Genomic DNA, 24,071 nt, shown 5'->3' on the forward strand with positions numbered 1-24,071 from the left:
GATCCTACCCATAGTTTGTGGCCGTCGATGGCTGGCGACGGCCCCAGCCGCCCTGCCAAATGTGCGAGATCTCACACAGTACGGCTGCAACACCATTTTTGGTAGGTGACAGCCGGCCGCCACTCCCCCACGCCGCTACTGTGCCTAGCAGCCAATTCCCACTTTTCAGTGCAGCACAGCTAGGTAGAGAGTATGGGCATGGCCGCCCTTGGCCTGGTGACCGCCCCTGCTGGCCGCTATCCAAGGGGGAGTCAACGGTCGACGGTCAGAGTAGGCTGTGATGGACTTGTGCTCATGCTCGCCATACAAACCCAGGACCCAGGACCTTACATCATAGCCATCGCTTAACGGAGTGCTATCAAACAGGGATCTCACTTGATCCATCTGTCACTTAAAACATTTACACTCCTTCAACAACGTCTGTGGCATTCGCGCATGCACATTAGGTAGCACTTTAACCTTATGCAGGGCCCACCCAGTTTTTCACACCGTTCGCATTATGCATATCGTCGCAGGAACCGGAATACTTACACACTCGTCCTAACAACGGTGTTCGCCAAAAAAAAAAAAAAAAAAAAAAAGGAAACAGAAAAAAACCCCTTTCCTTTATCCCGTTATACTGTGTGACTGTGGCAGATACAGTGCGCAAGTATGTGGTCCAAGTTCCAGGTGCTGTCTGTGTTGATTGGATGAAACCGGAGATCTTTGCAGTGAGTCTGTTTTCGACCTCGAAGCCAAGTCAAGTTTATCTACGAGCTCGGAAGTCAGGCAGCCGGTCCTTGACAGTTGAGAACGAGCTTGAGAACACTAATAAGCCATTGGTTGAGTTGAAAACATCAAGTGAGACGATTGTGAAGCAAATGAGAAGGCTGTGGTGCTCTGGTGAAAGTGGCTGGGCAGAGATCGGCTGCTGATTGATGACAAGCAAGCTATCTACATAACTGGTAATGCGATGGCATGCCTCAATGTCTTGGTTTCCGACCGTCCAGCTGGCCAAGCTAGACATCAAAGAAAATTTGGGTGGCAATGGCCAAGGGTGGGGAAGTCTAGCTGTCGTCGTGAATGTGGTGGTGGTGCGTGTTAGGGGTTTGTGTGATTGGCGTGGTTTGCATGGTTGGCGTGGTTTGCAAGGAAGCTGTAGTTGAGATGGAGACAACACTTGTTACAAAATGGTGTTACGTCCTCCTGTTCAACACCTGCGCCCCCGCGCGAGATTACTGTATTAGTGTCAAGATGTCGGTTAAGTACAAATAGCGGCTTACTGCGGGTGACTGTGCTTCTCACCCTAACACCCTATTGTCGCGCCAGTCCAGGCAAGGAGAGCAAGGTCAGGGACACTGATCAATTGAAGCTGCGCGACTGAAATGCGCGCGTGAGCCAATCCGACACTCGATCCTTACAGCTCACCTTGTCTTCCGCAAACTCGCCTACAGCTCTTTCATCCTTGCCTTTCTTGATACACGCTCTGACTCGCTCTGACTGAACCAACTTTTAGCGGCTCCTTGTGGCCGTTGAGCCCGTCGCAGCATGGGTCCGAAATAGAGAAAAGTGGTCGATCCAACACATGACAGCTCAACAAGGCACGCCAGACCACCCTTTCCGGCTATCAACAGCGAAGAGGCCTCGGGGGCAACGACAGCGCGTCCTCCAGTAGTTCTCAATGGGAATGCAGGAAGTAATCGCATCTGCTATGCTTGTGTTGAATGCCAACGTCGCAAGAAAAAGTGTAATCGCCAACATCCATGTCAGCATTGCGTTGCTCGCAACGTCCCGGAGCAATGCGAGTTCCGCACGCCGCCTTGCGAGAACAACGAAATCAAGTCAAGACTGGCTCGCATAGAGCAGCTTCTAGAAGCCTATCATCCCGAGATGGCGCGCAGGATTGAATCTTCCCTAGCGCCCCACGGCCCAACAGCAAGTCTTACCTATCGATCTTCAACTTCTCGAACCCGCCGCCAGACGAGGGAACGTGACAACGCTCGCGCAAGACTGAATCCTGAGACGGGTTTGTACAACGGCGGTCCTACGAGTCACATCACGTCAATCCTGGACTGTCTTCCAGGCAGTCCTCCCGAAATCACACCAGCAGATCTGCCCGTGCGCAACACGTGAGCTTCCTCTGACATTGATGAGGTCATGAGCAAGTATGGGCAACGTTCCCCGGCTTCGTCCGAGCTTCTTAGCGCGTTGATCAGTCGCGAGCACTGCAAGGTTTTGATCCGACATTACTTTGAGGCGATCGATTGGATCCATCAGCCGATGCCGCACATTCGTGTGCGCAATGCTCTGGATAACTTTTGGAATGCAGAGCCTCAGATCACCGTCCAAAGCATCAACATATTTGCCGCGCTCTGCGCGGTATGTGCGATTGCCACACTCTCTGTACAACATGTGCTGTTCCCCGAACAGCAGTCAGAATCGCAGATTGCCAGACAATTCCATTACGCAGGGAGACAAGCGCTGCTGATGAGCTCGTTTATGGGCCGCGAGGATGTTGACCAGATCCTGGCATGGATCCTATCATGCCACTTTCTCAACTTGGACCGTCATCACGGCGAAGCGATGGCCGAGGGTGCTATGTTGGTTCGCACAGCTTTTTCGCTGGGTCTTCATCGAGACGGGACCAAACTTGGGCTTTCGGACGAGGACGTGGAATTTCGCAGAAGGGCATGGGCTACTGTCTACTGCATTGATCGAGGAATGGCTATTGCAGCGTTACGGCCAGCACTGATTGACGACCGCTTCTGCGATACGCAACCGCTCAACCACCAAACCACTGCAGACCGACCAGTGCCAACACATGCTGCAGCGCCACCATAATATCCTATGCAGTTTCCGACAGCGCATACCTTGATCTTTTTCAGGTTCAAGCTGGGGAAGATCGAAGGCCATATTGCCTCAATGCTACAGACACTCGACTGCCCTATAAGTTTCGAAAGCGTTCTGACACTGGATCACCAGGTTGTTGACTTTCAGAATTCACTACCGTCTTACTACATGGCTGACCTCACGCGGGGCGGGATCCGTTGCGACAAGTCGCTTGACTCTACCCACGAATTCTTAGTGACGCATCGTTACCTGATCCACACCATCATTGACGGTCTACGCGTGGCACTGCTTCGGCTGTATCTGCTGCGGGCCGATACTGGCAACGAAGGTGGATTTGCCGCTTGCCGGAAAGCGTGTCTGCATGCAGCTCTGCATCAGGCCGAGGTCGTGCGGGACAGCGTAAGTGATCTCAACGCAACGGTGACCAGCGCAGCTTCGCAGCTTGCTTGGCGTGTGCACATATGGACGCAGAGGTGGTTTCAATCGCTTCTCATCTGTGGACTGGGACTGGTGATGGATCCAAACGGGCCCGACTCGGCGCGATTCAAGTCTCATCTGGAATACTATCTGGAAGAGTACCACAGCGGTTGGTTCATCGCCAAGGACGAAATGTGCGAGCGCGAGGCTGTGATCCTCAAGCTCTTCCTTTCACGACTAGAACAGGCGGGCAGGAACGGAAGGTGTATGAAGGGAGCAAGTCAGAAATCAGGACAGCCATCACCACCCTTGGGAGTTGTCGAGGTGAGCAGTCCGACTCGCGGTGCTAACCAGCCGGTCAACGGGTGTTCCTATCAAGTGAGTATACCTCACCATTGTGGGCATCACGAACCTCATCAGAATGAGCCAGCATACAGTCTACAATCGGAAAACATACCTAGCACCTCCACATCAGCGGTGTCGCCTGATTCGAGGCTAGGTACGGCGAGTCTTAATCTCGGTCCTAACCACAGCTATCTGTCGGATGTGCAACCTGCCTGGGCACCTATAGGGATGCCGTCGGCGGCACAGTCGCCTGGCAGAGAACCTTCGAGATTGGCTGGCGACGAAGTGTATCGAAGAAGTAGAAGTTGGAATCTGTCAGACACGGTGGTGACGCCTTGGTCAACACAGGCGCATCATGGTTTCGCTATAAAGAAAGCAGCAGTGCTTGTGCGCAACAGTGCAAAGCAACAAATGAGTGTCCGTGGCAATGCTGGTACAAGAGCGAGACGAGACCATGCTTCAAGAGTGGAGGACCCGAGGGATGCTAGCGAGTTTCGAGAAGGTCAACTACCAGCCCAGAGAGGTGGCCAAGCGCAAAAGATCATGTTACGCGCGTCTCGAGCTGCAGACTGCCTGAGAATCCACGACGAGAGGCGAGCGACTTTTTGTTATCAAAGGCCATGCCCGTCTTGAGACGTTGGCTGTCGGCATACGACGGAGAGGACGTCTGTTTAACGTCGGACGCCATGCCCGCCGAAGGCGTCGGAGCCATATTGATCCAGGGCGAAATGGACCATCCGTCTCCACGAGCATTGCTCCCCGCCACTGCGTTTTCGAGACCGAGCGTGCCTGGCGTGAGACAGAGAGACTTCGAGATGCTCGACAAGGCCGGATTGCGGTAGTCGGAGAGAGCCAGCTGACTAGAGGGGTTATTTTGCGATGCCATCCACGAAAAAGTGTGGTCGAAGTGGGTCTTTTGCGTGGAATGGGCGCCGGCGATAGCCTGAGGCAGAAAGTGGATGCTTTCGAGGCAACTTGCCATCACGTCGTCGAGAGAAGTGGGCAACGGTGTCACGTTGGTCTCAGCAGCAAATGAGGTCGTGACCGGCGCCATGGTCCTTCATGAAATGAGCGCAATTTCTGCCGAAGGAGCCGGAGAAGTGGGAACACTTGCCCGGGTTACCCTGCCAGAGTCGGACACACGTCGAATCTTGGTGGCGGAACCGCCCTCGGCCTCGGAAAATTCGGGTGGCATGGTCAACTCGGTCTGTCCACTGTCGTGACAGGAGAAATTGACTCTCAGATCAAAAGGGCTGGTGACAAAGTCGTCACGTTGCTGCGTCACGGGCGTCGTGGAACTCGTGTGGATGGCATCGTCCGATCGAGACATGGCGATATCCTCGATAGGCTCGGGCTGTGGCACTGCCATTCCGCCGGCAAGAGAAGATGCACCTGCAAGAGTAGACGCCACCGAAATCGGAAGGTGGCTCGTAGTACCAGGAGCAATGGTAGGTTCAAATGGCGCATGGGCAGAAGCCATAGGCTGCTGAGACGAGGTGGCACACGGCGCAGCGACGTTATGGTTGGAGGTAAAGGGGGCCATCACGGTAGCTGTGGTGCTTTGAGAGCGGTTGCAGTTGAGACGTGCAAAGTGGTCAACGCCGAGGTCGATGGAAGCGCGCTGAGGCAGAGGATGCGGAAACTGCATCGAGGGTACAGCCTGGCGAATCCGAGCATTCTGTTCGGCGAGCGTCAGCTTCTGGGTTCGCATGCGGGCAAGCGCCTCCCTGAGGTAATGAGACTCTTCCTCTTGGGCCTGAGATCGACGGTTCAAGGCTGCCAGTTGCGCCTCCAGCTGCATGGTGTACTCCTCTTTGCGTTCGCGGCGTCGCCGTTGCGCTTTGCGATTCTGCTCTTTGCGACGCGCGATCTGTCGAAGCCGTTCGGCATCGAGCATTTCGTCGTTTATTCCGGTAGGTGGTCTCATGATCGAGGGCATCAGGTGTGAGGTGTGGTGGCGAGACGGGTTGTCGTTGGTGGATCTGACGGTGGGTTGAAGATGCTGAAGTCAACGGACAAGGCCGTCAGTTACCAATTGCAAACCTCTTATGAATGCTTTCGCTGCAAAGATGGGATGTGGATTGGATTGGATACGCATCGGACGGGCGCAGTGTGATTCGAAGAGTGGAATAGGGATGGTGGTGGTGGGTGGCGACCTTCGTGTCAGGGTTTGCAGCAGCGGCAAGCACGACGAAGTGGCGTTCGGAGTGAAGATCAAGGTGGTGGCAACAGAGTAGCAGCAGAAGCACACAGAGAAGGCACTTACTGAGTTTGGCTTGGTTGCGAGACGAATGGGAACAGATCCGAATTTTGAGGTCAGCCGGCCGACCTTTTAAGGAAAGTCGATCGATACTAGTGCAAGCAGAGTCCTCCGAGCTTGCAGCGTGCGCGCACAAGAGGCTGGTTCGATGCGGTGCAGAGGCGAATTGCACACATTTCGGTGCTGCCATCGAGGCACAAAGCACCCTTGAGACCCTTTTGAAGTGGCGTGGGAGCAGAGTCGAGCGGTCGAGCTCCAGGTTGTCAAGGTTGAAGGGTGGAGCCAGTAGTGACCTTTGGAGTTAGAGATGCCAGACCGGGAGAGGAATGAAGAAGAGAAAGACAGCAAAACCGGTCCATGAGGGAGGAGGGGCGGGAGGCGGAAGGATGGGAACCGGCTTGAGAAACGCAAGGTTTTACCGAAAAGGGAAAACCCTGGCAATCGAGTCGGCTTGAAAGATGAGCCTCTTTGAACGCCGTACAGGTCTAGCAGCTATTCGAAACTGGATTCGAGCAGCGGCAGAGAGGCTGCTGGGGCAGGGCCAGTGACTGCACGGCAGAGGATGCTGGGCAGCGTTGGCGGCTCCAGGCACGCATCAGCCACACTGAAGCCAGGGCGCATGTTGCAGATGTTGTCCCGCACCAGGGCCAGATCGACCATGTTGGCCTTTTTGGCGTTGACCAGAAGACGTAGCTCTGCCAGGCGCTCATCTGCTTGCTGCAATGCACCATGCATCAGAGCAGGAAGCCGCTCCACTGCAATCTCCTCCAGGCCAAAGGTGGCGGTGGCAAGATCCTTGCTCCAGAGGAATGCAAAGCTGCTGCCGTCATCATGCGCCAGCGCTTTGCCAAAGCAGTGGAGAGACTGTATATGTGCGCTGGCAGAGTGGCTGTTGTGGTAGACTTACTGCTGGAGGATGCTGTCCACCTTCGCCATCTTGCCAGCTGCATCTTGGTGGGCAAGCATACCGTGCTCTGCGTGAAGGAGGTGCTCATGCAGCACACTGCGGATGCAGAACTCCAAGACCGCAATGGCAGAGGTGGCAGCGCTGACAGGCTTCAGGGTGCCGTCAGCGCTGACGCACAAGTGAAGGAAGCGGCGTGAGAGGGTGAGCTGCTCTGTATGTCCAAAGTCCACCGGCTCTTGCGTGACCAGCAGGACAGACAGCTGGAGAAGCAGTGCCTCTGCTTCCTCTGTGACCACAGGTTTAGCGCAGCCATCTTCCTCCTCCATGCTGCCGTAGAAGTCCCGCAGCTGCAGAAGGGCATCCTCCAGCTCTACATCCAGGCCATGGTGAGCGTATGGCTCTGCTTTGCCATAGTAGCCAGCATCGTCACCATCAAAGAAGAGGTGGAATACCAGTGCCAGCATGCGCGCCCACAGCTCTGCACGCTTCTTGACGGTGTCCTTGCTGAGGCTGTATGGCTTGCTGGAATCAGGACCATGAGCATGGAAGGTGGTCTGCGTCTTGCGGCTGGCATTGAGCAGCCCACTCATCCACTCTGCTGCCACCTTCTTGCCAGCAGTGTACACCCAGTGCGCTCCGTAGCGGTGGGCACCTCTCCAATTCTTGGGCTCACCACCTAGGAGGCCAAGGGCGGTGGTGGGCTTGCCAGCCCAGTACATCTGCCAGTCCAGGGCACGCGCCATGGGCCAAGGTTGCCAGTGTACTCCCGCGGCTGAATCTGCAGGGTGAGAAGACCAGCACCGTGGAGCAGCTCCTTGTCCGTCTGGAGGACGGCGCTCACCTTGGCCTTGGCCGCACCGTCCAGCTTGTCTGCAGACATTGCCGTACGGAGTGCTGCAGGCGGCAGCTGCGGCGGTGCCTGTAAGAAGGTGGGATGACTGGCGTGCACGTAGCGGCGGAAGCTGCTGGACCAGAAGAGCTGATTGGCATCGTTACGATCGTGCTTGATGGCGCCAGCAGCGTGCTCATGCTGCTGAGCATGCTCTTTGATGGCCAACCTGCTCTTGACGCTGTACGGGCACACCATGCAGTGGCGGCCATCGTAGCTGATGTCCAGCTCAGGAATGTACGGCACTGGCAGAAGTTCCTTCTTGACCTCCACCATGGACGGATGCTCCAGGTCCAGCTCTTCTTCCAGAAGACGCTTGAGAATAGCCAGCTTGCTGTCATCCAGCGTATACAAGTGGTACTGCTTGATGTGAGCGCTGATGTCCCTCACCGACGGAACCAGCGCAAGTCTGTGGCTGCAGTCAATGCGCGTGCAGACCGGAATGGTTGGATGAGGGACCAGCCGCAGGTGGAAGGTCTACAACTGCGTGATGTGGGCAGCACGGATGGCAGCAGGTTGGACCGTAGGACTGGATCCAGCCGGAAACGTCAAGGAGTGTCAGTCCAAGCCAAATCTTCGAGCATGCCTGGTGACGCGTGGAAATACATACCTCTCACCTGGAGAGCCGCAGACCAAAATCACCGAACGCTGCGTGTTGAAGTTGCCGGCGGCGCCAATGGCAGCGTCAGCACAGTTCGAGACTTGCGACATGGTGGAGAACGGCGGGAGCCAGGTAGTGGAGAGCAGTGGGCGGTGAGCGATGAGTCTCTGTCCGTCCATGAGCAAACGACAGGAAACATATATCCTCTTCCCCATCTTGCTCAGCAGTGCTAGGAATTGCTTGGCAGAGAACCATATTACGCACACTCCCAGGCAACACTGACAAAGGAGCATTGCTACCACCCCCATTGGGCCCATAGGTGCACGGTAAGTCCATCATAGTCAGACTGTACCCACAGTGACCACAAACCGATCAATGCTTTCAGAAATACTCCTTCTACCTCGATCTCAAAGGAACTACAGTATGCAGAGCAGACAAAAGGCAGAGAATGCCAACGTCCACAACGGTCATCCAAGTGCATGCGATCCCTTTCACTTGCTCCTTCCCTATTTCACAAGGTGTCTTTGAGGTACGGTGGCCAGCTGCAAGAAGGATCCACGTTCGGTGATTTTTTTTCTCTTTTCTTGAATTGGAATATAGATCTATTCTCAATTTTCAAACTTCTTCCTTGACTCTATAGACAAACAGTTTCTTGTTTGCCTTCTTTGGGACATTTTCTCACAAACATTTGGTGCCCCTTTGTCTGTTTGCTCCCATGGACCGCAAGACAATGGATGCCGATCCTCAAAGCAGTCTGCTACAGTCTGCAGGCCCAAACACAAAGCAGCCTCAGCGGAACGTGGGAGCAGCAGAAAGGCAAAGTTCCCATCCTTTGTTTGGCACCCTTTGTGACCACAGGCCGTTGAATGTGTGGGCCCCCTGCCCATTCAGAGTTGCTGGCTGTGGCCAATGGTGGCCAACAGTGGCTGCAACCTTGGGGTCTAATTATGCGCGTCTTTTCTTGTCCTTATTTTTGCAACCATAACCCTAAATGCAAAGGGAGCAGATCCGAAGAAATAGTTACCAAACACGTAGGCAGATTTGCATTTCTTTTGGCGGTTGCTTTGGTCTTGGCCATGGACGTGCTAGCTCAGTGTACAGAAGACCTATTGCTTGGGCATCCCTCTTGCTAGGTTTCAGGTCTCAAACCAGGCTCTCCACAGTCTTTGGTCTGGTCACTCATTGCGTGTGCGGTGCGGGAACTTAGGATCAGGTGCGGCAGCGGACAGCCAGCTGGTCAACGGACGTGGCCGTAGCACCCTTTCTTCAGGGTGCAATTTGGCCGCCGGTCCCTTGAGCAGTGTCAGGCTACGGCCGGCCGTCGCCGTCACCTGCCAAAAAGGGCTGGGCAGCCGTAGCACACTTGGTGTCCGCCGAGCGACGGCCGCTCTGAAGCGACGGCCGGCCGTCGCCTGCCAAAAAGTTGGATTGCGCCGTGGCGCACTTCACCAGTGTCCCAATTTCAAACAAATTCACGCGTCGCGGCCGTCCGAAATTTCAAACCGTCGCCGCACTATACCAGTGTACTTGCCCCTGTCCGTGGCTTTTTTGGCCAATGTGAGATTCCGTACATTTGGCAGGGCGGCCGCGGCCGTCGCCTGCGAGCGACGGCCACGAACTAGGGCTAGGCGACGAAAAAGCCGTCCTTGCCGCCGCACTCTCACTCCCTGCCGGCTCGACTAGATCCGGTCGTCGTGTGCAACGTTCTTAGCAACCGGGCAACCGGGCAGAAATCCTCATCGGACTTGCTTTTTAGGCATGTCATTTCGACAAGATTTTCGTACAGGATGCTATCGATGTGTGAAAGTGTTACATGTGTGGGGTGGGTGAGGGGGTAAGCCAGGTGAGAGCATGCGTCGAAAGATTTTTTGAGAGTCTGTGGTATGCTTTTGAGAGGTGGGAGCGGTGGTGACGGCTGGGGAATGCTGTCTCTTAGGTGGTGCGCTGAAGCTCACTCCCACGTCGGATTGAGAGTCGAAGCGTCCTTGAGCGGCTTGACTCCTTCCTGTGCCGGGCTGACCCCGTTGCCGGACATCGAACTGCTTCGACGTGCGGGTCCACCACCGTTGTTGCTGCTGCGGATCCAACGCGACGAGGCCAAATCGCGCGGCACCCACTTTCGCGCTTCGTCGATCGAGGCTTGCCAGCGCGCAACGTCGGGATGCGTGTAGACGAGGAAGAGCTCGGACTCGACAAAGTCGTGGCCGGGCGAGGTGGCGCTTGCAGAGACGTTGTTGTGACGGACCGTCTGGACGCGGAGCCCCCATTTGGTTCCATCAGAGCCTACGGTCGTGGTTTCGCGTTCGCCAACAGCAACAGCACTGGTGGGCAGCCCACTGGCTCTCTTTGTACTGTCGACAGTCATCTCGGGCAGCCCGGCTTCAGCATCCGGAGCGACGAGTCGCAGAGCGTCAAGCAAGACAGCAATGCGACCAGCACAAGCGGCTCGCACTTCGTCGTCGCTCCAAACGTCCCACAGCTTGGCAACAGCTTCTTTGCCGATTCCAGCCTCCGACGACGCTCCATCGTCACCATGCCATTGTGCATGCACATACAGCTGGCGCTGCTTCTCCACTACAATTCTAAGAATGTGGTCGGCTCCCAAAGCCACAGCGGACTGAATCTTGCGCTTGCCGGTCGAAGCTAACTGCGACGAGGGGAGCGAGCAGCCGTACCGGTGGCTCCACACTAGTTGGTGCCCTGTGAACGGCGTAGTTGGAGCGCTACCTGCTGCTACTTCCGATGCCGCTAGTGCTGCGGCAGCGATCGGATCGGATGCGGGTGGGAACGTAGAATGGATGGGCGTCTGCGGCGAAGGGATGCTGAGGAAAGGAAGGTTCTCGGTGCGTCGACTACGTGCGCGTCGACCAGATCTGCCACGCTCGTCGCCATCCTCTTCATCTTCATCGCCATCGCGACTGATGGCTTCATCGAAGATGTCGTGCACTCGAGTCTCGACTGGCGGCTTGGGCACCGAGCGTGTCTGCAAGAATCGGTCCGAGAAAGGGTGCGACGATCCACTGTGGTTGTCCTGGACTTGCTGGAGGCGCCCCGCTGACAACGTGTTGACAGAGTGGCGAACAAAAAAGGCCCCCTGCGTTGCATAGCGAAGCCTCTCATCAGCCTTAGAAGTGGCGCGAGGACGAGAAGCCTTCCAGACCTTGGCACCTTGCTCAGGAGGCACAGGTGGCACCATTTCCTCCTTGGGCACTCGGTAGATGCCGGGTCCGATCCCTTGGACCTGCACTTGATAGCCAAAATCGTCTGCAATGGTCGCACACCATTTCTTGAACTCGTCCGGGGTGAATTCGAACTTGTGGTCCTCATGGCGGAAGACACGGTCGGTACGTCCCGTAGGGTCGGGGAAGCCAGGACGGGTGGTGAGATCTTGACCAAAATTGTCATTGAAGCAGTAGTTGGGGGTGGTGACGAGGACGATGCGAGGGCGGTACTTGCCAAAGATGTTGGGCGCAAATCGTTGCAGAGCTGCCTCGTCGAGATGCTCGATGATCTCGGTCGCAACAAAGGCATCGTAGTCATCAAGCGTCTCGTTCTCTGTCTCGACCGAGCCATGAAAGAGGCGAACGTCGAGCGACTTCCAGTGTGGACGGTTCTTGGCGAGAGCTAGGCCATGAAGCGACAGGCTCGATCTAGCATTATCAAGCACCTTGCGTTCGACGTCGATACCGATAAGACGGGAAAGAACGATGTCGTTGGGACTGTAGATCCAGTGACGAGAAGAGAGCAGAGCTTCGCTTGCAGCATCGTCCCCGACCTGTTTGGTATCGCCCGCAGCTTTCTCGGGAAGGGCGAGAGCGGGGAAGCGATGGACAGGGAACTGATCGAGTTGAAAGGCTGGTTGCATCAAAGCGGACAGCAGAACACCGTTGGAACAGCCGACATCGACGACCGAATCGGATCGCTCCTGCCTGAGCTTGCCCAGCACCCACGACTGTCGCTGCAACCACAGAGGCGGATCAAAGTAGATTTTGGCAACCATAGCTTGACGCACCTGGAATGACGACAGCCGCAAGCTATCGTGGAAGATGTTGTGACAGGACAGGAGGTGAAGGTGAGCGACGGTAATGCCGACAGATATCGAATGGCGGGGAAAGCTCTAGCCCAGCCGCATGTGCCGCTTGCCGAGTGAAAGGTCGAGAAAACGCAGTTCAAGGTATGGGTTCAGGCGAGCTGGACTCGTCTCTGAGTGGAGAAGCAACAGCTCAGAGTCGGAACGGCGCCGACGAAGTTGCAGAGCTCCGCTTGCTGAGATTGACCGAATGAAATGTCGAGTCGGGTTCTGGCGAGAGCTTAGAAGACGGGCAGGAGGGTGTGCGGAGTGTGCTCGACATATTTATGATAAGCGTGGGTATGGACCACCGCTGCGACTACGACTGCGCGGCAGACTCTGAGACAGCAACACGTGCTCGACTGTCCATGCAAATGGCTCGTCCCAAGGCGTCGACAGCTGTAGCAGATGAGGAAAGGAAATGTGCACTGCGCAGACACACTGCCAAGAGAGGCCTTGCGCCTTTGTTTGCGGGAAGAGCGGAAGTGGAAGAGGTGGTGCGGGAAGAAAGCTGCTCTTGTGTGATGGTTGAAAGAAAGGGGATGCAACTTGGTGAGCGGCGCACAGGAAGAAAAGCTTGGGGCACCGAGTCGATCGCATTCGGTTCTGCTCTTCCGAAGCGCTCACATTCCCAGCCCACTTGCCACGATCAAACGCTCATCACAGCCTTGAGATGCGCACGCTGAGCCGGTCCCTATAGGAGATCACACCTCAGAACGATGCTTACTCATCGAATAAGCTTTGCAAATGCGCCTTGCTCGGACGGAACGAAACAAATTTGAAGCAACGGCCATGTCGAGACGGGCGAAGTGGTGTGCGAATGTCGGCTTCCATGACTGACGCAGTGAATTGCGTTGCTCGCAGGCAGAGTCGCAAGCTGCAGCACATCGGTTGCAGAAACGGAAAGAGCTGCCGCAGAAGCCAAGTCATTGTCGACGAACAAAGTTGGGCATAACCGATGCCGTCCCATCGAGGCCGCACCGACCAATGAGAACAAGAAAAAATGCGGGGTCCGTCAAGCCTGGCGAGCGCTTTCCGACACCTCGTCCGCTGTTCTTCCGAAGCGCAGCAGCAGGCCACAAGCCGTCGAGGCGAGGCAAGGCAAGGCAGCTGGACCTACAGCACGCAGCTAGATTGACACGGGCACCACACTGAGCGAGTGGCCTGAGTGCCGTCGAAACGAGAAGAAAGTCGTCTGGAAGATCCCGCCAAAAAGGAAAAGAAAAATCTGGGGAAATTCACGGACAAATTCTGCTCGGGGCGTGTCTGAGAAGGGTCACATTGCCTTGCGTTGCCTTGCGCGCGCAGTGTATCCACAATTTCTATAGCTTGACCCTAAATGACATTCCTTGGCGAGGTTTTGACGGTCGACTATCGTGACCTTTGCCATGTTCACAGACGATAATAGGCACAGGGTTGGACGCACCAGAAGCATTTCAAAGGCCGAACTCAAAGACGAAAGACAATTTGATATTTACAGATACCAAACACTGTGTCCCATGTAGAACGAGAAAAAGGAAGAACACTCATACTTACACCACAAAAGAAACGAAGAAGGAAAGCGGCGATTTGAGAATCATGCTGCTATGGGCGCGAGAACAGACTCGACCAGCTGGGCCCGTTCTTGGCGGAGGGGATCACTTCAGGCGAATTGACGTCTACGCCGAGCTTGCAGATGTGAAGTGCAACCGATTGTACTGTGGGATGTTGCAGGATGGCAGTCACGTCGACCTTGACAGTTGTCAGCACACGCACCGCCGATAAAGAGTTGCCTCCCAAAGAGAAAAAGTCTTGGTCGCATCCAATCAGCACAGCATCCATCTTGAGAATGTTGGCCCAAATAGCGCGGATCGAGCGTTCCACGTTGTTGCTGGGAGGCTCGATATGTGCCTGCTTCTGCTGGTCCTGTTCGGCAGCTTCGACTTCGTGAGCCTTGCTCACCTTCGATGCGAGCGACTTTCGATCCACTTTGCCGTTGGCCGAAATTTGGAGCTTGTCGACGATCGAAATGCTAGAAGGGATCATGTAGCGCGGCAAACTTGATTCGAGACAGTGACGAATTTCGATGTCGGTCATCGGCTGTACTTCATCGCTATGCGCCTGAGTGACAAAGGCATGCAACAAAACGTCAGCTGGACTTGCACCGCTGTTGAGTACCACTACCGCCTCGAGAATGCCTGGAATTTCGAGGATACGCGTCTCGATCTCACCAAGCTCGACACGGTGTCCACGGATCTTGATCTGGTCGTCCTTCCTACCGAGGATCTGGATGTCACCGCTCGCGAGGAAGCGACCAAAGTCGGCGGTTCGATACAGCCTCTGAGGCCCTGATCCGTCAATGTCGATATAGATGAACGCTTTGCGAGTCTGCTGAGTGTCCGTGTATCCTAGCGCAAGACTGTCACTGCCGATAAAAAGCTGACCAGCCACGAATGTCGGACAGGGTTCGAGTTGGGAATTGAGCACATAGAAAGACTGGTTGTGCATCGATCGGCCGTACGGAACAAACATGGCGCCTTCCTCCAATTGCCGACTGATGGGGTACAAGATCGACCAGATGCCTGCCTCGGTAGCGCCACCACCACTGTAGATGTCCATGTCTGGCAGCGCCTTTGGCAGCGTCTGAACAGCATCAACAGGTACCTTGTCACCAGACAGGAGGCGAATGCGTACACTTTCCAACACCGCACTACTAAATGCGTCGCTGTTTTCTGGACCATCGTCGTCGGCCAAGGCAGCCATCACCATCAGAATGTGCATGGGTACCGAGTTCCAGATTGCCACGCCGTGTGATTGGACCAAGTGAGCCCATTCATTAGTATCAACTTTGCCAGAAGGAAGAACGAGGTGTTCCCCCACCGTCAGACTGGCAAACAGATCAAAAACCGACAAGTCGAAGCTGAGATTCGCCAGTCCAAAGAAGACGTCATTGGAGTGGCAGTTCCAGCGGATCAACAGATCATTGATCGTATTCATGGCTGCAGCATGGCTCATGCGGACACCCTTGGGCTTGCCGGTGCTTCCCGACGTGAAGATTACGTATGCTTCGCTGTTGGGATCGATGGACTCGGCCATGTCCAGAAGCTGCGTAGCAAGTTCCTCTGACGACGATCCGTTGGATGACAAGGTGTCGGCAGACTTGATTGCGATGACAGGGAGCTGCACGTATGACAGCTGTTCCACCGCCGCTGCGTTCGTGACCACAGCAGCACACTGTGCCTCGCTCAAGATCGTCTCGATGCGAGCACGAGGTTGAGAGATTTTGACGGGCACGTAGCTGCATCCATGTGAGAGAAGCGCCAAGCACGCAGCCGCTTGCTGCCAGCTCTTAGGCATAAGCACCGCCACTCGGTCTCCTGTAACAACACCAGCCTCCTTCAGCTTAGAGAGAGTGTCATGGACGGCGATGGCGAGCTGGAGGTATGTCACCGTTTCAAAGGCATCCGTGATGCAGATCCGTTCGTGTGATGTTGAGAGGTGTCGAAGGAAGCCTGTGTGAAGAAGCGGAAAGTTTGACGTGGGCAAAGCATTGGTGGTGAGGGGCAAAGTGTTGTTTGCTTCGAGTCGCTGGATGACATTCTCGTTTCGAACAAGGTCGATGTCTGGCGAAACATTCTTTGACCATGCATGCTTATCCTCGGCGTGCTGTGTAAGAATGTGCACAAAGGCTGCGTGCGCTTCGTCAATGAAGCCGTCGTGGAAAAGATCTTGCAAGTAGTCCCAGCGCACCGACAAAACTCCGTTGGTCTTGCGGACGCACTGGAAGTCGATCGAGACTTGCGGAGTTTGAGACACCGAATAGGTCACGTCTCCGAGCAAATTCTGAATAACACGAAGCGAGTGCGATGCTCCAAAGTCGCTCAGAACGCACGTCATCACCACCGGGTAAACAACGTCTTGACCCGTTTTGCTTCAGAGGTGGCGTGCGAACTCGATACCAGAGAAACCACTGGCGTGACCAACGTCATCTAGAAGTTGAAGATTCAATCGACTAGCTCGAGTCGCAAAGGATGCAGAGCTGCCGCTCGTGGAAGCTGCCGTTCGGATTTGGTCGTCGTAGTTGGGCAGGATGGACGTGGTAAAGTCACCCATGACCTGATCAATTCCTACATACTCGGCCGGACGCGAGAAGACGGTGAGATTGATGGCAAAGTTGGTCGTCGTCTCCGAGTACCTCGTCAACACACGTCCAAAGGCTGTAGCAATGGCAGCCGAGGCAGTCACGCCAGCTGCTGCTGCATTGGCTTCGAAAGCCTCCATTTGCGAGCGAGGCAAAACAGCTTCGATCTTGCGGAACTTGGGCGTCTTGATGGCATCCACGTGCTTTGCCAAAGGAAGATCGGGTCCACTGAGTGGAAAGTCGTTGGCGCGCGACAGCCAGTACTCGCGGTCCGAGTTGGCAACAACGTCCTCTCGACGTTTGTGTTCCGAGACGACAAATTGTCTGAAGGTGACCGGTGGCGTCTCCATCTCGATTTGTCCCCGACTGTTGAGCTGTTTGAAAGCTTCGACGAGATCGCCAGCGAGGATCGCAGACGAGAAAAAGTCCATGATCAGCATGTCGAGCGAAACATGCATGATCAGAGGAGGTGACTGGTCCCCTTCTGCGCTTGAGTTTTGCTCTGAGGCTCGTGATAGGCGAATGTCAAACAGAGGCCACTGGTCCGGGGCCAGGACTTGATGGCTCATCTCGTCACGAATCGAGTTGCGCACTGAAAGAGCGACCTCGTTGGACTCCTCGGTGACATCGATGTAGTCGACTTCTCATTGTGGAAGCTCGTCGATATCCAGCACGCGTTGCATCTGAGTATCAAAGTCGAAAACCAGACGCAGAGCATCATGACTTTTAACGAGAGCATGAATGATCGTCGTCAGGTGCTTCGGTGTCATGCTAGAAGGCGTTTCGAACTCCAAATAGGCGTGAGTGGCAATGTTACCGAGGGTGAAGGCGGAACTACGTCCTAAGAGATACGCCTCCTGGATCGCAGTCAGAGGGAAAGGTTCGTGCTGATGCTCGGGTCCTTCCAATCGGGCCATGACCGAGAGCGAAGAAGCGCTGCTTTGCTTTGAGTTCGAGGTGATCGTGCCACGGACCTTTGAAATGGCTGCATCAATGCCCTTGACCGTCGGCTGACGGAAGATTGTCTTGAGGTCCAGTTCTGCATCAAGATGCTGACGAAGAAGGCCCTGCAGCTTGATGGAAGACAGCGAGTTGCCACCGAGCTGGAAGAAGCTCGAGTTGAGCAAGATTGAAGCGACAGGAACGTCCAATGCCTCGGCTATAGCTTGAGCGATGCCAACTTCCTGAGGTGTTTCTGGATACTGGCCATCGGCGCTGTTTTGCGCGCCCGTCGTTGCTGCGTACGCGTTGTGTAGCTCGAGCAGCTTGGTGTGATCGATCTTGCCATTTCCAGAGAGTGGAAGACCTCCGAAGATGGGCATTAGCGAAGAGAGGAGCATGTATGCTGGCAGTGACTTGGACAGCTGCTCGTTTGCCAACTCAAGCGGATTAAAGTTCGGCTGCGTTTTGTCCTCCTCCGTTGACACGATGCCACCGAGCAAGATAATATCGTGCTTACAACCAAATCCTTCTTCGAACGAAGAGGCCCAGTCATCGCAGATCCACGGACTTTGAGTCCATCCCAATGAAGGCGTGTCCTCGGACGAACTTGAGATCCCGACCTCCATGAATAGCTGGGCAAAGACAGCAGACATGACAGGACTCTCTGAGGAAGCCACAGTGACAACACTTGTAGCAGCTTGCAGCAGAGAGGCATTGTGATGGAAAGCAAGCGGCTGCTTTGACAGATCCCAGTCTACCTTGATTTCCTTCAAGGTGAGATCGCCCCTACGGCTCGACGATTCGATATCGAAAGCACGGATCTTGTTTTCGAAGGAGACGTCAACTTTGCCAATTTTGCAGCGTGAGGCTGAATTGAAAGATGGAGCAAAGAGCACTGCGCCACCAAGCGCGAGGTACTGACTGCGGTCTAGACCCAACTCCGAAATGAGCTTCAGATGCTCCGACCTTGAAGTAACCTCGTTCGCTGTTGGCTCTAGGTGGAAGCGCAGACCGTGCTTGCAAGCCGCATCAGCCATAGAGCCGAGCATGTATCCCTTCTCAAACTGAGTAAAGAGGGGAGTAGCATCTCCGTACAATGGCGCAATGGCAGGGAGGTGACTGACGAACATCAGCTCAGCGTGGCTCTCCAGTCGCTCTGGTGAATCGAAACAAATCTTGTCAGAAAGAAGCAGGATGCTTCCGACTTTCTGGTCAACGAGGTAGACGCCATCTTGAGCTCCATCAATGTTGCAAAGCTGCAAGAGAAGTTGCACACTGTAAGTGCCTCCGGCCGAGGGATAACGGTACTTGAAAGATCCTGATTCCTTGCGTTGGCCGACAAGAGCGGTGAGCGTCGAAAGAACGTGCTCGAGTGACAGTGTGCGGCTTGAAGGCAAGTTTGCTGAAAGTGATTCGAAATCGAAGGTCGAGGCTGCCAGATGATGAGCTCGACCGTGAGCGCGAGCTACAGTCTCGATGGAAGGAGGCTGTTTGTCAAACTTGTAATGACTGCGACGCGACTGAACCAGCTGAAATGTCTCTGGGGCGATGTCGAGCGAGAAGCTGACGCAGCGGTCCTGATCAGGGTTGATGGCTCGAAGGATGCTGTCGTCGACTTCCGCTGTCTGCTTCAGAGCCAGACGCTACAAGTCATCCGATAAGAGTCGCACACCACCGTACTCGTTGACCGTTGGCATGTCGTTGCGAGGAACAGCGAATCCGACAAGCTGTCCATCAATGACTTTGATGGCGCAATCGTGAACGCCAGGGATCTGCTTCAGTCGGAAGTTGATCTCTTCTAGCTCGATTCGATGTCCACGGATCTTGACTTGAAGATCGCGACGACCCAAGAACTCAAGATCGCCTGATGGCAGGAAGCGAACAATATCTCCTGTATCGTAAAGACGTCCGAGACCAGGAATTTCGATGAAGGCGGAACGCGTCTTGTCCACATCGGTATAGCCCTTTGCAAGCCCGAGTCCACCAATGAAAAGCTTCCCTGGGACAAGCGAGGGTGCGTGATGCCAAGTCTGATGATCAGCATCGGTCTGCTGGAGCACAAACATGGTCTGATTGTACATGGGCTTGCCGTAAGGAATCAAGGCCGCCTTGCCTTGACCGTGCCCAAAATCTTGAGGTGTAACGCGATGAAGAACACTCCAAACAGAAGCTTCTGTGGCGCCTCCGCCAGAGTACAGCAGCATCTCGGACAGCGGATGTTCGCGCCAAGGTGAGTGGGCAAACGTCTGCAGAGCGAGTTGAAAGCGCTAGACTGACAGTCTAGGCCACCAACGGCAACGATTATTTTGCGAATTCTAAACAGAGATATCTACAGAGATAGAAGAGGCGCTTCGCAGGAGCGTTAATCCATGGACGGTGAGTTCATCCAGAACCGCTGTTGGCCTGGACCTTTGTGATACAGACAACTGAACTTTGAACCCTTATACCGCTCTTCAGGGCCGCTTCTGGGAAAAGGTGAGTCTCCTTTCCAATCGTTCCCTCCACAGCGAGCAGTACTTACCAACCGACTGAAAAGCTGGCGTTTGGATTCATAGCTATATAGTCGATCTGATCCGGTGGGTGTGGTCGGTGATATGGTGGTAGCATGCTCCTATGCCAGTGGCCATGTGGAGTCCGCCAACCCTTTCTTTGCTCAGGTCGAAGCTTTCTGTGTCAAGCAACTTGGACAGCTTTTTTGTTGGGATCCAGTAAGTTGATCACTCAACCTCCGGATTCAGCACGGTTCAGCTCAAACGTACCAACCACGCTTCTTCCTCTTTCTGTAACAGGACCAATGCGATGGGGCAACAATGCCCGGAGGAAGCGCATCAAACACGCTCGCGCTTCAAACCTGCCTCACTTCACGCTTTCCCAGCTTTCGCCGCAATGGTCTTGCTGGAATCTACACCGACCTGTTGCGCGCCCAAGACACGCCAACTCACGCCCTGCCCAAGGTCTTGATCTTCACCAGCGAGCACTGCCATTACTCTATAGATCAATCGGCCGTTGCATGCGGTTTGGGAACTGACTTAGTTGTCAAGGTTAGTTGTGACAATCTCGGCAGAATGTCACCCCAATTGCTGCAGAAAGCCGTCCAACAAGCAATTGACTCTGGTCATCTGCCGCTGTTCGTATGTGCTACAGCAGGCACCACGGTACTAGGTGCTTTTGACGACCTTTCGACCATAGCACCCATTTGCCAACAGTACGGACTCTGGTTGCACATCGATGCGTCATGGGGATGACCTGCGATTTTTTCTTCCCTGACACGATCGGTGTTCTCGCAAAGTCATTTGGCAGATACTATCACCATCAACCCCCACAAGCCTCTTGGCATACTGCATCAGTGTAGTTTCTTGCTGTTTCGAAACAGGAAGCTGGCGGAAAAGTTGCAGATCGAAGCTCCTTACCTGTTTCACAGTGGCCAAATGGAGAAATCTACTGACATGGCAAAACTTTCGCACAAAGAGAAGGCGGAAGCAGCAACACGAGTCACCTCTGCACTGGATCAAGCAACAAAAACTTTAGGCTGTGGCCGAAGACCCGACGCATTCAAATTTACCTAGCATGGAAACGACATGGATCTCACGGCTTCGACCAACGCATCACAAAAACCTTACAACAAGCCGAGAACCTTCGACAGTATCTACGAGACAACGCACACACGCTGCGACTGCAACTTGCTCCTGTACCTTCGCCGCCTTTTCTCCAAGTTCTCTTTCGCCCTGTCTGTCCCGGCTTGGAAAAGATGCAGAATGCATGCGTCAAGCACATCCACAAGAGTCTTCCAAAAACACGATTCGCCGTCGACTTTGCTCCCGTCCCTGGCACGGAGGATCTGTACATGAGGTGAATGGCCGTACTTTCCCAACAGAATCTAGCTCGCTGACTTGTTTTGCTGACCAAATCGATACTTTGGCTTCCTTTCAGGCTGGTCGTGCATCCGTATACAAAGTGGGAGGATCTGATCGCATTTGTGTTGCATGTTAGTGATGAGGGCAAACGATTTCTGGGCGAGAAAGGTGTTCCCAACTCGTTCAACTAACAGCGGCCAACTGGACGGAACGATGCCATGGCAAACAGCGTTTAAGATTTTGATCAGATTGTTGGATTCCGTATGTGTTGTTGTCGCAATATTCAGCTCGGGGATTTGGTAGCTTCCTACTATCCATGTGTTGAAGGCCGTGTTCATCTTCAATGGTGCGTGCGGCGACTAAAATAGCGAGCCAGACGACTAGGAGCTCCATCTTGACCGTGTAAGGTCGCACACCAACGATATCATGTTCACTCTTCATCTGAAACTTCTTCCCACTCCGATTTGGTGGACTTCACAAAAGACCGTTACGACCTATCCACCTTCACCGGACGCTTGCAACACTTTGCAACCGTCACCTCCCCCTTGACCCTGCTAGCGTCCAATGCCGAGCTTACATCTGCACAAGAACTCGTCTCTGCTTACAAACCCAAGTCCCCCACCAACCGTACAACGGTAGCTACTTTGTTCCCCGAACTGAAGCCGAAAGTACTGGAAAGCTAAACAGCCCGTCGATTCTTCGGCCCATCCGGATACGGGTGAAAGGATCCTTTTGCCTTTCAGGATGGCTGCCTTTGTACCAACAAACATTGTGGGCGGGATGTTGATGCCCAACCCGAGCTTGGCGTAGATGGTTTTTTGGCAGTGGAACAATCAGTCGCTTAACGGTGCTGCTAACTACAGCAATGCGAACAAATCAGTACCGATGAATATGAAGGAAGGAGGACTGGAGTATATGGCTGCTACAACAAGTGCGGTGGGGATGAGTAGAGGTGTTCCGAGGTTGAAGATTTCTGAGGGGGTCAAGGGAGTTTTGACAAGTTTGGTTCCGTTTCTCAGTGTGGCTAGTTGCGGGTATTGTCAACGTTAGCTGTATGAGATGGAAAGAGATCAAGGATGGAGTAGGTGTGTATGTTAGAGATGCAGAAGGGTCGAGACATCATTTTGGCAATTAGAGTGTCACTGAAACTCGGGCTGTGTGCATGACTCCCGCCTCGAGGGTGCTAACGAACAGTAAGTGTTTTTCACCACCACCCCCATCCATGCTTTGTAGCGAGAACTGACCTCGTCTTTCTGTGTGTGCAGTCCCAACACTAATCCTCCCCCCACTCACACTAAAAGCGCTACAAGGCGTCCGCCTCATCACAGCTTCCGGAGTGCTTACACGTGCTATCGATCTGACACTCATCGGCACAAGTTTACTCGTCTTCCTCCCAACTGCAATCGCAACTTTCCCTCAAGTGGCCAAGATCAATCCGAACCAGCTCGAGACTAGATTCCACGACTTGAAAGACGCACAGCTAAACCCGATTGAAGAGTTAGAGTTCCATAAAGGTATCTAAGTTGGCTCAATTTGCACATGTGTAGCAATGTGCTTCAAAACCCACAGGAGAGTGTGCTTAGGGATTCGAAATTGAACGAATCCATTATTGCAAGGCGAGAGTTGTATACCGGTGCTATATACAGAGTGCTAAGATCGACGATGATGTGCATCTCCAAACTACAGTGTTCGAGAGTGAGCGGCAGCGCGAAAGAGAGGAATTGTCCACCGATCCAGGTATGTGTGTGCCAAAGGAGATCCTCGAGGGTAAAGAAATCACTTACTCTTCCTACTCTCCTTCCCGATCACCAACCCCTCTTCGCCGCTACTCGAGGCATCCAACGTATCCTCCAACTCCTTCAATTTCTCCGCCTTCGCCTTCGCCTTCGCCTTTTCCTTCTCCTCCTTTGCCGTCACCGCGAGCAACGGATCATCCTCCACCATCGGTGCTCTGTAGGACCCACCCATCCTATCGCAAACCGTGAAGTACTGACCGTAGTTGCACGTGAAAAACAAATGGTGCAAAGTATGATGCGAATGACCATTGATAATCTTCTCCAGCGGCGAGTTGCAAATCATATGCGAATCGTGAATCAAGATCGACCACAGTTTCACAAAGACGAAGGAGCCGATCGAGATAACGCGGTGCAGGGGGAAGACAAAGGGGAAGACATGATAGGGCAACGACTGAAAGTACCCATCCAACGGGTGGAAGGCATAACTCGCAAACGGCGCTGGGACCAGCCACTTGTGGTGCGGCTTGTGAATATGCTTATACAGTCCCGGATGATGTTCGATCCTGTGCACCCAATAGATCAAAAAGTCGGTGAAAACCAAAAACAGCGGCACCGACAACGCCGCATAGCCCCACCCGTAATCGGCAATGTTCTAGTACAATTTGCTATAACCGCTAACCTCAAACACAAACCACGGCACCGTCAAGAACACCAGCGGCAAAAAAGCATCCATCGACGACCGAATCTCCAACCTAACCTGGTTTTTGATATATCTCGGATGGTTTTCCATCTCCTTGTTGAAAATGTACTTGTACGACAAACTCGCAAAGGTGAAATACAGCACCAAGATACCAAGATACGTCAAGACGCAGAGCGAAACCCACTGACGAACGATGTTCTCCCTCGGCAACGCCGACACAATCTGCAACCCGGACCAGTTGACCGCGTTATCCCTCAACGCGTCAGGGTTAGGGTTAGGGTTAGGGTTAGGGTTAGGGTTAGGGTTAGGGTTAGGGTTAGGGTTAGGGTTAGGGTTAGGGTTAGGGTTAGGGTTAGGGTTAGGGTTAGGGTTAGGGTTAGGGTTAGGGTTAGGGTTAGGGTT

The 24,071-nt window shown here is 54.1% G+C and overlaps 9 protein-coding genes across 9 annotated transcripts; 1 reads left to right on the plus strand and 8 right to left on the minus strand.

The window, feature by feature from the left end:
* Positions 1-4,132: 4,132 nt before the first annotated feature.
* Positions 4,133-4,477, minus strand: EX895_005452 (uncharacterized protein; the record flags this gene model as incomplete). The annotated part of the gene is made up of 1 exon (XM_029886044.1): positions 4,133-4,477. The coding sequence occupies one exon, from the start codon at positions 4,475-4,477 to the stop codon at positions 4,133-4,135; it is 345 nt and encodes a 114-aa protein (XP_029737896.1).
* Positions 4,478-4,651: 174 nt separating this feature from the next.
* Positions 4,652-5,530, minus strand: EX895_005453 (uncharacterized protein; the record flags this gene model as incomplete). Its single annotated transcript, XM_029886045.1, has 1 exon — positions 4,652-5,530. One exon carries the CDS (start codon positions 5,528-5,530, stop codon positions 4,652-4,654), a length of 879 nt encoding a protein of 292 aa, XP_029737897.1.
* An 813-nt stretch (positions 5,531-6,343) lies between these two features.
* On the minus strand, positions 6,344-8,358 carry EX895_005454 (uncharacterized protein; the record flags this gene model as incomplete). The annotated part of the gene is made up of 5 exons (XM_029886046.1): positions 6,344-6,671; positions 6,759-7,477; positions 7,600-8,062; positions 8,132-8,176; positions 8,258-8,358. 5 exons carry the CDS (start codon positions 8,356-8,358, stop codon positions 6,344-6,346), a joined length of 1,656 nt encoding a protein of 551 aa, XP_029737898.1.
* A 1,841-nt stretch (positions 8,359-10,199) lies between these two features.
* On the minus strand, positions 10,200-12,248 carry EX895_005455 (uncharacterized protein; the record flags this gene model as incomplete). The annotated part of the gene is made up of 1 exon (XM_029886047.1): positions 10,200-12,248. The coding sequence occupies one exon, from the start codon at positions 12,246-12,248 to the stop codon at positions 10,200-10,202; it is 2,049 nt and encodes a 682-aa protein (XP_029737899.1).
* Positions 12,249-13,901: 1,653 nt separating this feature from the next.
* EX895_005456 (uncharacterized protein) lies at positions 13,902-16,193 on the minus strand (the record flags this gene model as incomplete). Its single annotated transcript, XM_029886048.1, has 1 exon — positions 13,902-16,193. One exon carries the CDS (start codon positions 16,191-16,193, stop codon positions 13,902-13,904), a length of 2,292 nt encoding a protein of 763 aa, XP_029737900.1.
* Positions 16,194-16,229: 36 nt separating this feature from the next.
* On the minus strand, positions 16,230-17,006 carry EX895_005457 (uncharacterized protein; the record flags this gene model as incomplete). Its single annotated transcript, XM_029886049.1, has 1 exon — positions 16,230-17,006. One exon carries the CDS (start codon positions 17,004-17,006, stop codon positions 16,230-16,232), a length of 777 nt encoding a protein of 258 aa, XP_029737901.1.
* A 75-nt stretch (positions 17,007-17,081) lies between these two features.
* On the minus strand, positions 17,082-18,509 carry EX895_005458 (uncharacterized protein; the record flags this gene model as incomplete). Its single annotated transcript, XM_029886050.1, has 1 exon — positions 17,082-18,509. The coding sequence occupies one exon, from the start codon at positions 18,507-18,509 to the stop codon at positions 17,082-17,084; it is 1,428 nt and encodes a 475-aa protein (XP_029737902.1).
* Positions 18,510-19,022: 513 nt separating this feature from the next.
* On the minus strand, positions 19,023-19,583 carry EX895_005459 (uncharacterized protein; the record flags this gene model as incomplete). Its single annotated transcript, XM_029886051.1, has 1 exon — positions 19,023-19,583. One exon carries the CDS (start codon positions 19,581-19,583, stop codon positions 19,023-19,025), a length of 561 nt encoding a protein of 186 aa, XP_029737903.1.
* Positions 19,584-21,127: 1,544 nt separating this feature from the next.
* On the plus strand, positions 21,128-21,424 carry EX895_005460 (uncharacterized protein; the record flags this gene model as incomplete). The annotated part of the gene is made up of 2 exons (XM_029886052.1): positions 21,128-21,228; positions 21,310-21,424. The coding sequence occupies 2 exons, from the start codon at positions 21,128-21,130 to the stop codon at positions 21,422-21,424; spliced, it is 216 nt and encodes a 71-aa protein (XP_029737904.1).
* Between the last annotated feature and the right edge of the window lie 2,647 nt (positions 21,425-24,071).

This window comes from Sporisorium graminicola, chromosome SGRAM_6, assembly GCF_005498985.1.
Source record: "Sporisorium graminicola strain CBS 10092 chromosome SGRAM_6, whole genome shotgun sequence".
NCBI classification, from domain to species: Eukaryota; Fungi; Basidiomycota; class Ustilaginomycetes; order Ustilaginales; family Ustilaginaceae; genus Sporisorium; species Sporisorium graminicola.